The sequence below is a fragment of the Truncatella angustata genome (genome assembly GCF_020726525.1).
Source record: "Truncatella angustata strain MPI-SDFR-AT-0073 chromosome Unknown BKA67scaffold_5, whole genome shotgun sequence".
Taxonomy (NCBI): domain Eukaryota; kingdom Fungi; phylum Ascomycota; class Sordariomycetes; order Amphisphaeriales; family Sporocadaceae; genus Truncatella; species Truncatella angustata.
In genome coordinates, this window is record NW_025763385.1 from 3,335,328 (window position 1) to 3,348,873 (window position 13,546).

The window sequence follows — 13,546 nt, forward strand, 5'->3', positions numbered from 1 at the left end:
TCACTCTGCTCTTGATGTGCCGACATGCGCCTTCTAAAGGCTGAAGCTGATGGTCGTGTCGTCTTAACAGAATGTTTTCCGCCAAACATACCCAAATATGCGATCCTGTCTCACACTTGGGGCCCCCCAGACCAAGAGGTCACCTTCCAAGACATCAGCGATGGTACAGCGGCGAGCAAGAGGCAAACCGCCGCTGACGGTTTGCAGTACTTCTGGATAGACACGTGCTGCATTGACAAGACGAGCTCAGCTGAGTTGACCGAAGCGATCAACTCCATGTTCGAATGGTACAGAGAAGCGCAACATTGTTACGTGTACCTGTCAGACGTCTCAACTGCAACCGACGACGGTAGGCAGGCCGATTCTGTTTTACGGCTCTGGGATGCTCAGTTCCGCAAGAGTAACTGGTTTAAGCGCGGATGGACGCTTCAGGAACTTCTTGCCCCTGGATCAGTCAAGTTCTTCTCCGTACAAGGCGACATTCTAGGGAACAGGATGTCTTTGAAGAATGCCATCCATACTGTGACTAACATTGAGGTGTCTGCACTTGATGGTCGTCCGCTCTACGACTTCCCTGTGCACAAGAGATTGCAATGGTCGAGCAGTCGCACGACCACGAAAGAAGAAGATGCGGCTTACTGCCTGCTTGGGATCTTTGGCGTCTACCTTCCACTCATCTACGGAGAAGGGAAGACGAGTGCAATGAACCGAATGCTAAAGGTGGTTGAAGAGAAACTCGGACCCTCCAATGACCTATCTCCAACTCAGTCATTCAACTTGTCATCTGTAGCTCCGATGTCAATAGAAGAAGCTCATATACTAGTTCCATTCGGACGAAACGACGAGTTTGTTGGTAGGGAGTCCGTTCTGCGAGAACTGGTTGTCAAGATTCTGCCAAGTGCGAACAACAAGAACTGCCAACGGACGGTGCTCGAGGGACTTGGTGGCGTCGGGAAGACACAGATCGCACTCGAAGCTGCATACCGCGTTTTCGAACAGAGCCCGAACTGTTCTATCTTCTGGGTCCCTGCTGTTTCGCTAGTGATGTTCGAGAATGCTTACAGGGATATTGGCGAAGCGCTGGGAACGCCTGGTATGGATGACGACAAGGCAGACATCAAAGAACTAGTCAAGACTACGCTGGAAAGGAGCAAAGTAGATTGGCTCTTGATAATCGATAATATTGATGATATTGGTTTGCTGACTAGAGACAAGGGTTTAAAGAGCTGCCTACCATTCAATCGGAAGGGGTCGATCCTCTTCACTACGCGCAATCACGAAGTCGCTGTGCGACTTAACATTTCCAGGAAACACACATTCGTGGTTGACAAGATGAGTGAAGCAGAAGCTATAAAATTGCTTCAGAACGAACTCAAGGAACGGCAATATCGAGACACCCAGGCCACAAAAGACCTCGTTCAGCATTTAGTGTTTCTACCTCTCGCGGTCAAGCAGGCATCTGCCTATATGGCGCGAACACGCATCACGACAGCTGCATATCACAAGCTTTGTCGTGGATCTGATAACGCCCAGATCAAGCTTCTCAATACCGGGTTTGAGGAGCTGCAGCGATACTCTGATAACACAAACCCGATTACCCTGACGTGGTTGATCTCATTTCAACATTTAGCAGAGTCGTACCCACTGGCGATAGAGTATCTCAAGTTCGTATGTCTACTAGCGGAGAAAGATATTCCAATGTCTTTGCTACCGATTGGCAAGGACGAGGAAGCACTTCCGGAAGCTGTTGGAATCCTGGAAGGATATGCTTTTGTCTCGATACATGAGCAAGGCGACTCGTTTGATATGCACCGATTGGTGCGACTAGTAACACGTAATTGGATTAAGAACGACTGGGAAGCATGTTACGCAAAAGTGGTACGTCAGCTTGCTAAAGTGTACCCAGTTCCGAAGCATGATAATCGACAATTGTGGACAAGATACATGCCCCACGCTCAAGTGGCTATCGAACTACATCGCGAATGCATAGATAAAAAAGCGGCAGCAGATCTTCTTTTTGTTGTTGCAGGTAGCTACAATAAAATTGGGAGGTATGAAGAGGCAGAGCAGATGCATCGACAGACACTGGAGCTGAAGAAGTCGGTGCTGGGTCCTGGCCACCCTTCCACCATACGCAGCCGGAACAATCTACAGAATCTTCTAGACTCTCTTTATGTTGGAGGTGATGATGATCAGTCAACAAGTCCTAGCGAGTCAGAAGGCGAAGGCGGAGGTGGTACGACCTTGCAATAGCTTCTAATAATAAACGTGAATGCGTTGAGTATAGTATAGTAAAGATTGTTCGGTTACGATGATATCCGACTCGTCTTTTATTTTTTTCTTTAACAGTGAAACGCTACATTACGACGAATCCTTACTCGAGCTATCATAGATAATACACGCCTTCTTCTGGTGGCAATGGTACATCTGACTTTCATGCATTTTTCTGTACTGCACGTGTTATTTGACAGTACGAGGTAATGGCTTAACACGATTGTCTCTTTTTTGATGCACCAATTCACTCTGCATAATATGTTGCTATGAAGTTATGCATTTTGAGCGGAAGTATCGCTCACAAGTCCAGAAATGGCCCAGTACTTGTTGGTATGGCAGGGTATATAGAAGCGGAATGTATCCCTTGGAAGTGGGCCCAAAAGTGAAGTGGAAGGAAGAGTGAGTTAAGAGGCTGCTTTCGCTAGGGACTGTATGTTAGAGATGTCTTTGTTAGAGGAAAGGCGAAATGGGTGTCGCGGGTCTGGTTACAGGAGACAATTAACATGGTCCGATTTTGTACCTTTGTGGCAAACGGCCCGACTCGCTTTATACCCGCAGTACCGTTACATATGCCCCCCAACTGGCCACTGCACTACGCTGAATAACGTTATTGGCTTCCGCTTGGAGCCGAATTTGATTCTAGAACAGCTAATTTTGGAACTTTGAGCTAACACACAATGCAGCTTGCGGGGCCGCCAGGCTTAGGTGGTTATGATGATTTCTGGGCCTGCACGTGTGACGAATTCTAAATTGACCCGTACAGTACCGAAGTTCAAACGTGTCGCGGTGTTCAAAATGGAAATGGACTAGCTCGAAAGTGGCCATCCACGATAGGTTCTCATTTGGGGTATGAATCCACACTGACCACTTCTGACCCCGCCAGCGCAATTCTATCCGGTCCCAACTTCCATGTGCCAGAATTGACTTTCCAGAAACTGCATAGCAATACTACGTTTTGGTTGGTTGTGCTTGCTGGCCTGAAACGTTTTATGGGCCTGGCCATCGGTCCGCTCTTTAATCTGTCCCCGGTTATGGAACCCATGTCATTTTGAGCCGCGTGGAGCCTGTCGCCATTTCAGCACCACCAAATTGGGGATGGTGTTAGCGACTTGACGGTCGCGTCAAATGCGCGCAATCGCATGACCACTTTTCACCACTACATAGCAGCAACGGTCTGAACAATGCCTTCTCCCTTTCGATGCTGTCGAAACCTGGACACGTTTGGAAGCTGTCATGAACGCAAGCAGAATCTGAAATACCGGTTTCCAGATCCGATCCGCCATTGATTGGGCTCAATACTGACTACTGCTTGCCATTGTTGAATCCAAAGCTGGCCCTCAATGGCCCTCCGAAACGATGTCACCCAACCCCCAGAAGCCATCTCCTGTCGAACGAACGAAAAGTACGAAACCAACGAAGCGGACGCAGGCGCATATAATCACAACGACATCTAATTGCTCGCATTACTGAGGGAGCGCAAATGTTACGGCCATTGGCCACATGCGGCACCCATCTGAGTTCTACAGAATAAGGTTGAACAAAAACACATGGAGCTTGCGAAAGGCAGATTATGGACATTTCAATTGTATGCACTATGTAGATATTCTATGTAGGCCATGAACCAAGATCCAGGAATCGCGTCTCTGCATCGGCTCTGCTCCGTTTGGAGCAGGTTCGTAGCCGGCACCACGTACAGGTTGCAGAATCCGTCTTCGCCGACCTCATCCCAGCGATTATGTCCGGGGGAAACGGTTCGTAACGCTAACCTGCCACAGCGGAGTTCATCCCAGCGATTATGTCCGGGGGAAGCGGTTGGTAACGCTGGCCTACCACAGCGAAGTTCATCCCAGCAATTATGTCCGGGGGAAGCGGGTGGTAACGCTGGCCTGCCACAGCGAAGTTCATCCCAGCAATTATGTCCGGGTGAAGCGGGTGGTAACGCTGACCTGCCACAGCGGAGTTCATCCCAGCGATTATGTCCGGGGGAAGCGGTTGGTAACGCTGGCCTACCACAGCGAAGTTCATCCCAGCAATTATGTCCGGGGGAAGCGGGTGGTAACGCTGACCTGCCACAGCGAAGTTCATCCCAGCAATTATGTCCGGGTGAAGCGGGTGGTAACGCTGACCTGCCACAGCGGAGTTCATCCCAGCAATTATGTCCGGGGGAAGCGGTTGGTAACGCTGGCCTGCCACAGCGAAGAGAGTTTTACATCTGGTAGGGCATGGTTAACTGCCAGATGGACACGAGTGTGAAGAAGAAAGGAAAGAAAAGGTTCAAGACAATCTGGGCGAGGACAGGCTTATATAGATGAGTCTGGGTGGATCGAGTCATGTGATTCATGTGACCGAGCTATGGTCTTTCGTGTTTGGCTAGAGTTGCATCTGGACCTGCAAGTTCAATTGTGGAAAACAAGATGACAGGAGTCATTGTACTGTCAGTTTTAGACTCCTACCGTCATGTAGAACTCTACGATGATCACAGTCCGATCTAGGCACTGTACGTAAATGGATCGTAGACCGCTCGAACATCAACAGCGACGCAGCTTCGGCCAATACAAGAGTCGTTTGTACCAAAAACTGTTCTCTGCTACCCACCCCGCCATTGTTCCATTTCATGCTCGCTGGGTGGTACATATTTGGCCGTGGCTTTGCATGGGGTACTGTGCTGCATCCTTTTTGGTCCTTAGACGAAAATGGTGCAGTGCCGTACAGTACAGTAACATCCGGTGGTCTAATGAGTACAGAGAGAATCAAAATCGGCTTCCTATCCCCTTCTCTCTTCTCTGCTATTTGAGCATGGACAGTCCAGTTCTGGCTCCTAAGCAGGAGTACACTTTTGAACCTCACTGGTACCATGGAACTTGAAGCAAGTCATTTATGGCCATAAACGCATATATTCAGTGTCAAAAATCTATCCTCGGTAACGTTCAATTTCCTTCTAGTAGTAGATAATCAATAACTGCGAAAGAGCCTGGTTGAAGCTCACGCTCGTGGAATCAAAATTGACACGGTCCAAAAGAGTACTTGCAGCGTACGTATAGGTCAGAGCCAGAAACGGATCGTCTGTGCTTAGAGAAGAGAAGAGAGAGACAAAAGGAGGAAGGCAGTTTTGATTCTCTCTGTATGCTGGTACTGTACAGCAGTGTGATGTGTTAATGGAAGAGTGTCCTTGGAGGCTTTGGTAGAGAACAGCCGACGGAAGTGGTGGAACACTTGAGGCTGGCGGTCTTGGATGTGCTGGAAAGCACCTTCGATGAGATTGAATAAGTCCTTCAACCCAAGGATACGACTCTATATGAGGGGCATTGTGGCGCTTGTCGGACAGAACTCACGAACGCGGATCTCCATATGTATCAGAGGTTTGATTGCGTAAGTTGATCCTGCCCATATTCATGCCTTGACTGATCCTCTCCCAGTTGGTATGCTCGCGATGCGCCTCTCTTCCCGGTGGTACACCCTGCATCACAGGCGTTCATTATAGATTTGGGCGGTAGCAAATTTTGTCAGTCTACGGTCTGGATGAACCCTACAAGATGTGCTTGGGTCCACTCGAGAAATCAGCAAGACCTCGATGTTGTGGTGAGTTCCCTCAACGGTACTTCCGGACACAAGTCTCCTACGCAAACTGCCCACTGCCGCACGACAGGGGTCTGCTGACTCATTCCGACGCTCGCGCGCGGTCTCCATTTTTACGGCTTTTTAGCGCCGACCAAAAGCTCCGTATCGTTCTCCGTTTCGGGGCTCCCTGCCGGAAGGCCGTTTTGTAGACACGGATTTAACCAATTAGATTAAGACGTGTTCGGAGCCAGATTTAACCAACTTCGATCTGTCGACACCCTCTTTCCCTCGCTCCACACTCCCTCCATGACCTCCAACATGGTTGTGATAAATGTCGTCGAGTCCTGTTTGCCGCCGGAAAATTGCACTAACGACCGACGCTTGACCCGGCCGCGAAAAACGTCTCCACTAGGCACTCTTCGAAAACAACCCTGTTACCCGTGCTGTATTTAAAGCCAAGTTGTATCGCACTTTCTTAGAAACAATTGTCAGTCAGACTTGTCCCAAATTCTTGCTTTACTATAATGCCATCTACATGTAATGCCGACAGGGTGCGAGGGAAGAAAGTGCATGCGGGCCCAATAACTGCAACGGAGAAAAAGGCTAAAAGCCGAGAATACACGACTGTCTACCAAACGCAAGAAATAGACGTTAGTCCGTTCGTTGCACCTTCAACCGCAAAAGCGCGTAACAAGATATGGGGCGAATGGCTTCAGTAAGTGTCTCAGTGCAAGTCTCATTTTATACAAGTGTGAATAGTGATGTTGATGCGGATTATAAACAGACATTGCGAGGATGCTAGCACCGAAAGCGTGTCGGCGTGGACGATGTTTCTCAGAAATTCCCAGTCATCTGAAGGCCAGGCACCTTTCAGAGCCTTTTTGCGCACTTACGTCGAATCCTCCGTCAAAAAAACTTTGGTCCTTGGACCAGAAGAGTTCGTCTACGTAAGAACGGTTGACATGGCATTCACCGTGCAGGAGGTGTGGCGCCGTCTTGTTGCCGCTGCAGAAAATCATGTTATGAGTGCATTGAGGCAACAATATCCATCTGAAGCTAGTACCTGGCGCCTCAGGTGGATGAGCAAAGAAGAAGGCAAAAAGGAAGGGCCGGCCTTCCGAATTGTACAGGTTCGTAAACAGAAGCATTTTCGTACTTCTGATGCCTTACCAAGCACTGGTATTTCTTTTTAGTTGTGTCTGACCTTGTATAGTGGATATTTCAAGAGCTTGCTCCAGAAATTGGTCTCTGCACAGATCCCTCTTATCGAAAGATTGAGATGACAAGCACCGACGTCGATGTCATTCTTACCACTCTATGGTCTGAAAGCCACAATATACCGTGCGATCCCGATACAAGAGTTGATTTCCATGCATTTATCCTCTTCGCAGCCATTGGCGGGTTTAGACGTGGTACGATTTTGAAAGTCAAGTACAATCAATTTCGGGTAGCAGTTGTCCGTGATCCCGAGGATCGGTCTCGGCGTAAGATTGTCGTGACGATTACCATTAAGCGAAACAAGATCAAAGAGACAGCTAAGACGACACGCTTACGCAACGGTGGCTAGTAAGTTGAATGGATCATTTCTATGTGGGTTTTTCTGACTAGGCTTAGCATTGGATTTTCTATCACCCTTGTCCCATACCGTGTATTCTGCCTTGCTAGCCTGATCATTACAAGAGCAATCCAGCGAAATGCCTTTGAGGCAGAGTTCAAAACCATCGACGAGATCTTCGATCAACCTGATTTGGAAGAGTCAGACTTCGTCCCCCTCAAGTGGAAGCCTGACTTTGCACCCAAAACAGCATTTTCTATTTCCTCTAGTACGGCCGATACACTATGGTATCTTGTGCTCCTAGTGGCAGGCCTTCGAGAGGCTGCACGGCTTTACAGTCTTCGAGTAGGTGCTGGAGCGCGAATGGATGGTATGTGTTCATTCCCCATCACAATCCACTGGTGATTCAAACTAATATTATTCAGGGGTAATTTCCGATGCACTACGCAACTACGTAATGTCGCATAGTACTGGCGTTTTCGAATCAAGCTACCAAGGCCACGACGTCCGGAAAAGCTTAATGGAATTGGCATTCGGTACTCGTGCGGGTAAAGAGGAACTATTGTTTGAAAGGCTGCGTGATACGTCCTTAAGTAGGGACCCAAATGCGCCAATTCGGATTTCTCCGGAAGACGAACAGCGATTCGAGAGTCGTAATGACATCCGCCAACTTCGCAGCGCCATAGCAACGACTCATGATCGAGGTGAGAAAAACAAGCTCCGTGCTAGTCTCCAATCGAATCTTACAACGCTACGGAGACTACGACTGGAGGAGATCAGGGCCGAGTACTTCAAGCACGTAGACTTCATGCGAGCGAAGGGACTGTCAACTGCCATGTACGGTCTGTCCAGCCGAAACAGCGGGGTCCTCAAAACACCAATCGCCGTGATGGTCACATCCCTTCTCAAACCATCAGCTAATGAATCTGTTGCTGATCGGGACTTGATGACGAGGCGGTATATGAAAGCCGTGCTGGGATTCCTAACCGACTCAACTACCAATAACGAGAAACTTCTCATCAGTACTGTGCCGAGTCCAAAAGTAATTGATGGTAAGATTAATGAGAAGTCTCGTTGTCTATTATGCAAGAAGACATTCTGCGACCGGAGTGCGCTTACAAGGCATTACAATGGACACATCGCCCTGTTCGATCAACCATTCCCATGTCCGGAATGCGATTCTTACTCAACTACAGCGATCGATTCGCTCGGTAGAGCAGAATGGAGTAACCATGTTGAGCGAACTCACGGCCGACGTAACGCACCCAATTGGTCTCAGTCAAAGAATTCAGAGAGTTTCGGTTGCTTGATCTGTTCCTCGACTCATACATCATTTACAGCACTCATCGGCCACATCAATCGACACAACGGATCTAGTCAGCAAACCTGGCCAATGAGCTGTGCCGAATGCGTCCGGATGGGTAAACCAGAGGTCAAGCTCGGAAGTTTATGGTCGCTACTTGAACATTTACAAGTTATCCACATACCTTCCGCTAAGTTTTGTGGCTTATGCGGGCATATTTGCTCTACTTCGAGCGGCTTGACCAGACATTTCACCTTGAAGCATAAGAAAGATTTCGAGACACCCCTCTCATGTCCTGCATGCAACGATGCGGGAGAGAAGCCAATGGAGATTGATGGTTTTGCTGCCTGGCAATCACATGTGTCATGTGATCACTCGAGCTGGAACTTATACTCCACCAGTCCTAAAGTTGTCGAATCTTTTGAGATGTACAAGGATGGTTCCCTATCCACAACTAAATCTCTGGCTTTGTGTTGATGATGTTGGTCTGATGATTTTGAGCTTAGATAAGGCGATGAGATGATGAGATGATGTTGTTGATGATGTTCTGATGAAATTTTGCTCTAAGAGAGGTCGGTAAGTCCTCTTCATATACCCGATTCCAGCGCTCTACTACTTCACGTCCTTACCTTTCAATTGAGGCACAGGCACAGGCGTCAAGCTGATCATAGAGCTTTCAGCCGTTGCATTGCTCGTGATCGGCGCTCAGGAATAGGATTGCTCACGTCGAGGGAATCGCCCAGTGCATGCCAAGGCGGATTGTGAACGCTGTCCAGTCTATACCTCACGTCGGCGGCTTGCGAATCGAGCTTTTTCGTGATCGTCTCGAAGGATCTTACTATGACGATCAAGGCGTTGATTCCCCTTAAACGCCAACTTGATACGATTCCACCAAAGTGGCTGTGCCTGTATAAGCCGCCTCTATATTGTATTATAATTAACAATCAATGAATAAGACTAGCTAGGAAGCCGCAGAAGATGACCTAGAGATCGCGTTCCTACAACGCCAAGCAATTGCCGCTAAGCTCCTACAGGGGCGATCATAGCCTTGCTTACACAACACGCTATAATGCGATGTCCTGAGCTGCAATCCGCAGGAATCACGTGAGCTAAACAGATTTGTCTGCTCCGTGCGACGCAAAACTATGTTTTTGTATTGTTCTTCACCACATCATAAGCTGCAATTGCTCTCTTGTGTCGTTCTACAATCTGTGTGATGTCCGGGTTTCCCGTGCCTTGGCTGGAATCCAAGAACATCCGCGGTAAGGATTCCTCTCATCTCGCATTGCTCATCATTTTTGAGCCATGTTGCCATGGTGGTGCGTTTGGCTTTCTTCAATGACGAAAGTATCCCCCATTTGTGGCCTCAACATATGCCCGTGTGCGGCACGACTCCCATATACTCCGCTACTATTCTTGGAAAAGCCAATAACATCATCCCCTTTTAGTGGAGACCTTGAAGATCAGGAACAGAATCGGCAAGTTTTCTCTCTTTCTATTTCAAGTTAGTTTCTGGGCACTGAGTGCAACGGCGGGGCTTCTCATGCACAGGCCAGGGTTTCCAGCGGGGTTACAAAACATAGGTAACGGTCACGCTGATAGTACTTGATGGCCATGATTATGCTCCTTTAAGATCACTGGCCTTAGTTGATTCGGTAGTTATGTCATCCGCCACACTAGCCAGAGTAAAGCTCAATGTATTCCCCTCGAAGCGCGCCGAAGGCGTATACGTCCAAGGCAGAGGAAGGTTTCCTTTATATTTCTTTCCCTTCTTCCCTTTTGCAAACGAGATGCGACCAGCAAGTAAGTAGCCCACGGCACCCTCTTCATCCTTCTGGCGCTTGCGTTCCCTCCACACCTCATCGGAATCGGACGCGTCGCGAAACCGGCACTGGGCAAAGTCTATATAAAATACCTGATACGAGTGCTCGCTCTCGCTGCGGCGGACAAGAATGTTTCTGGTTGCAAGATCAAAGTTGATAAAGTTATAATCGATGATTTTGTTGACTGCCTCGATCGCCTGATTGCAGATGACCGGCCAGTCCGACTCCGGCGTCTTGGTAACAAGGTCAAGGAGCGGGAAGCCATGAATATATTCGATCATAATGGCCCTGATTTCGGTGTACTCGGTCAAGCCCTCATCCAGTTGCTCTCCTACTATTGCGTGCTGTGGAGCCAACCGGACATCAGCGTAGAATTTTGGGACGTGGATACCTTGCAAATCCAGAAGGCGATCATAGACTTCGACTTCAACCTCGTGCATCCTCGTCGATTCGACATGGAAATATGCTTCCAGCTTCGGTACATCCCATTCCTCGTATGCAAAGCGTCCATTCTCTGCGTGATCTACTAGGAATTGAGGCATGGAGCCCCCGCGCAGAAAGGTGGCGTATTGCTCTTCGCTGTCAGTGGTGGCCGGGCCGGTCTCCTTGAACTGCCGCAACTCGGAGGAAAATTGACGCTCGTAGACTTTCAAGACCATCTTTGGAGCAGGAGCGGTAAGAGGAGAGACAGAGCACGCAGATTGCTCTCCTCGTTCCGTAGGCGGTTCGAGCTCGACGATGACAACAACAGACATTGTTGACGGCTCTATCACATCCACAATCTGTGCCCGTACCTTGCTGCTGCTATGCTTGAGTTGCAGTGGAGCATGTTTGCCAAGGTGATGTATTTTGAGGGTTAAGATATTCCCCTTGACGTATGGGCTAGACATTGTTAGTTTAGGAGTTAGGACGCAAAGGATGCTTATGCATGAATACCTTTTTAAAGTCGGGGCCATGCTTGTTGCCAACTCTCAAATCGGTACGGATAACTAGCATCTAGGATTCAAGCTTAAGAGTGGGAAGGATGAGCCTCCCAGTAAATACTAGCTGGGGCTGATGGCATGGATTTTAAATACCCATGCTGCGGCCCCATTTATTTAGCCGCTTTCTTCCTCCGCCCCACAATCAGTGCCATTGGAAGGGATGTTACATGATCTTCTCTTGGACCGCCAAAAGGATGAAAGTAAGTAAAGAAACAGAATGCCAATAGCGCCCGTTCAGGCGTGGTGGGCTATTTTAAATCTTCTGATCATCATTCTGGTTGATCATCATTCTCCATCCACTACTGGTAACTCACCAATTGGGGTTTTGTCATTGAGTTCCATGGCGGTCCTGCTTCCTCCCGGCCAGGCTCCTGCAAATGAGAGGATATCTGAAAATGTGTGATCATCACCCAGTCCCTCCTGAGGAGATTGTAAGGCTTACATCTGCCCCAGAACAGGCGAATAGAACGCAGTATCTAGCAGAGCCTCAATATCAGAAGTTGTTTCCACTCATACGTCATTATTTGAAGGGCGTTCGTTCCTGAAGGTCATAATGCTTGCTGCTTGATGTTAGCGATCTTTGCGCGCGACCCTGATACAACTATATTCATGATCTAATTAAAGCAACATATACTCTCAGCCAAATCAACAGCTATAGACTCACCACGACGATCGCAAGAACGACGACAGTATATAGGCCGTTGTGATTCACCCACAAACATATCCAGAATATCTTCTCAACATCACACTTCAGCATCAATCACATACCACTCAGAATTCTTTCAACACTTTTTATATTCTCATTTTAGGGAACATCTTCTACAATTAAACATTTTTTAGAAGGAAAAACGAGAAATTACCAACCATGAAGTTCAGCAAAGCCTCCTACGTCTTCTTCTTCTGCGCCTCCGCCGTGAGCGCATTGACATTGCCTCACGGGTCGCGCATTGTTGCACGTGATGTCGAAAACGTGCAAGATGAGTCGCTCGCCAAGCGCGTCCCTCAAGAGGTCGACTTCAATACGCTTAGCCGCCGTGAGGCCTCAGCTGAGCCAGAAGCCTATCCTGAGGCAGACCCTGAAGCTTTCTCCGGGGCCCTCTCCAGCCGTGACACCCTCTCCGACGCAATGGAGGAGATCATTGATTATCTTCGCGATATCCCAACCACCGGACCTCGTGGCATCGGCGGACCATCATCCTGGCCCACAGGTTGGAGCGATTTGCACGGCGACAACAAGTCTCAATACGGCGGTCGCTATGTCTGCCAGGTCCGCAGAAATGGCAACACCTACCAGGCTCGTGTCGTTGCCCATGCCAATCAGGGCAATAACATCAGGACGGGCTACGTCTTCAAGGAGACCGATGTTGATGAATGCGTGAACAGGAAGGGTCAGAACGAAGCCCCTGGATATGGTCGTGCTATTCACTTCTTGAGGAAGGCCTTCGGTGGCGAGGACCCACCAGCGGGCTGCTAAATACTTATCGTTTCCGCGTTTGGATGGTTTTGGGAAAGTCAAAGGACTCAACCCCGAAAAACATTGTTGGTGTAAAGCAGGAGTGTATAGGATCGGTTGCACTGTTGCCCCCGTCGTGTAGGAAGGTCTGGGTGGCCCCATTCTTTTAGTGCATATGCGTTGTTTTTAGTCTCGGCGTCCTAGAATTAACAAAATCAACATTATCTTGAGAAAAGCAGTCTGCATTGCTCCTGGCTATTTTGCTGCCAAACACATCCGAGTTTTTGCTAATATTCCTGTCGCCAACATCTCCTAGCCGTCACTGTTTTACCTGGGCTTGTTAGTGATCGTCATAATGAATTGCGATAGCACACCTTTGCTTACTTTCTTGCTGGATAGCTGCCCACCCAGTTCTAGATTAGTCTAACCTAGTATCTTCCGACACTTCAGCCTGTCATTTTCTAAGCCCCTCTCCCCCTTTCCCCTTCTTGTCTAGCGACATTTCGGCTAGCCGACTTGTTCTCCCAGCATTCTATTTTTGATTTACTTCTAGTATCAACAATCATTGTCTCGTGTTATTCTTCCACGCCACTCCCA

The 13,546-nt window shown here is 48.5% G+C and overlaps 6 protein-coding genes across 6 annotated transcripts; 5 read left to right on the top strand and 1 right to left on the bottom strand.

Moving 5' to 3' along the window:
• Positions 1-24: 24 nt before the first annotated feature.
• Positions 25-714, top strand: BKA67DRAFT_520100 (heterokaryon incompatibility protein-domain-containing protein; the record flags this gene model as incomplete). The annotated part of the gene is made up of 1 exon (XM_046098151.1): positions 25-714. A coding segment is annotated over one exon (690 nt), but the record flags the coding sequence as incomplete, so codon positions are not given.
• Positions 715-795: 81 nt separating this feature from the next.
• On the top strand, positions 796-2,253 carry BKA67DRAFT_520094 (P-loop containing nucleoside triphosphate hydrolase protein; the record flags this gene model as incomplete). The annotated part of the gene is made up of 1 exon (XM_046098149.1): positions 796-2,253. One exon carries the CDS (start codon positions 796-798, stop codon positions 2,251-2,253), a length of 1,458 nt encoding a protein of 485 aa, XP_045957819.1.
• A 1,471-nt stretch (positions 2,254-3,724) lies between these two features.
• BKA67DRAFT_323649 (uncharacterized protein) lies at positions 3,725-4,636 on the top strand. The gene has a single exon (XM_046096199.1). The coding sequence runs from the start codon at positions 3,891-3,893 to the stop codon at positions 4,491-4,493; it is 603 nt and encodes a 200-aa protein (XP_045957820.1). The 5' UTR covers positions 3,725-3,890; the 3' UTR covers positions 4,494-4,636.
• A 1,495-nt stretch (positions 4,637-6,131) lies between these two features.
• Positions 6,132-9,261, top strand: BKA67DRAFT_323734 (uncharacterized protein). Its single transcript, XM_046096200.1, has 5 exons — positions 6,132-6,547; positions 6,617-6,962; positions 7,046-7,398; positions 7,447-7,757; positions 7,813-9,261. Exons 1-5 carry the CDS (start codon positions 6,357-6,359, stop codon positions 9,165-9,167), a joined length of 2,556 nt encoding a protein of 851 aa, XP_045957821.1. The 5' UTR covers positions 6,132-6,356; the 3' UTR covers positions 9,168-9,261.
• Positions 9,262-10,308: 1,047 nt separating this feature from the next.
• On the bottom strand, positions 10,309-11,560 carry BKA67DRAFT_647385 (uncharacterized protein; the record flags this gene model as incomplete). The annotated part of the gene is made up of 2 exons (XM_046105956.1): positions 11,450-11,560; positions 10,309-11,395 (listed from the first exon to the last, which is right to left on the bottom strand). Exons 1-2 carry the CDS (start codon positions 11,467-11,469, stop codon positions 10,309-10,311), a joined length of 1,107 nt encoding a protein of 368 aa, XP_045957822.1. The 5' UTR covers positions 11,470-11,560.
• Positions 11,561-12,227: 667 nt separating this feature from the next.
• BKA67DRAFT_570237 (uncharacterized protein) lies at positions 12,228-13,318 on the top strand. Its single transcript, XM_046103148.1, has one exon. The coding sequence runs from the start codon at positions 12,362-12,364 to the stop codon at positions 12,968-12,970; it is 609 nt and encodes a 202-aa protein (XP_045957823.1). The 5' UTR covers positions 12,228-12,361; the 3' UTR covers positions 12,971-13,318.
• The last annotated feature ends 228 nt before the right edge of the window (positions 13,319-13,546 follow it).

What these genes read in the sequence shown, in the direction of transcription:
- BKA67DRAFT_323649 (XM_046096199.1), top strand. Translation starts at nt 3,891, where the DNA reads ATGAACCAAGATCCAGGAATCGCGTCTCTGCATCGGCTCTGCTCCGTT.
- BKA67DRAFT_323734 (XM_046096200.1), top strand. Translation starts at nt 6,357, where the DNA reads ATGCCATCTACATGTAATGCCGACAGGGTGCGAGGGAAGAAAGTGCAT. An exon ending in ATATGGGGCGAATGGCTTCA is followed by an intron (nt 6,548 to 6,616) that starts GTAAGTGTCTCA and finishes GATTATAAACAG; the next exon opens with ACATTGCGAGGATGCTAGCA. An exon ending in CGCTTACGCAACGGTGGCTA is followed by an intron (nt 7,399 to 7,446) that starts GTAAGTTGAATG and finishes GACTAGGCTTAG; the next exon opens with CATTGGATTTTCTATCACCC.
- BKA67DRAFT_570237 (XM_046103148.1), top strand. Translation starts at nt 12,362, where the DNA reads ATGAAGTTCAGCAAAGCCTCCTACGTCTTCTTCTTCTGCGCCTCCGCC.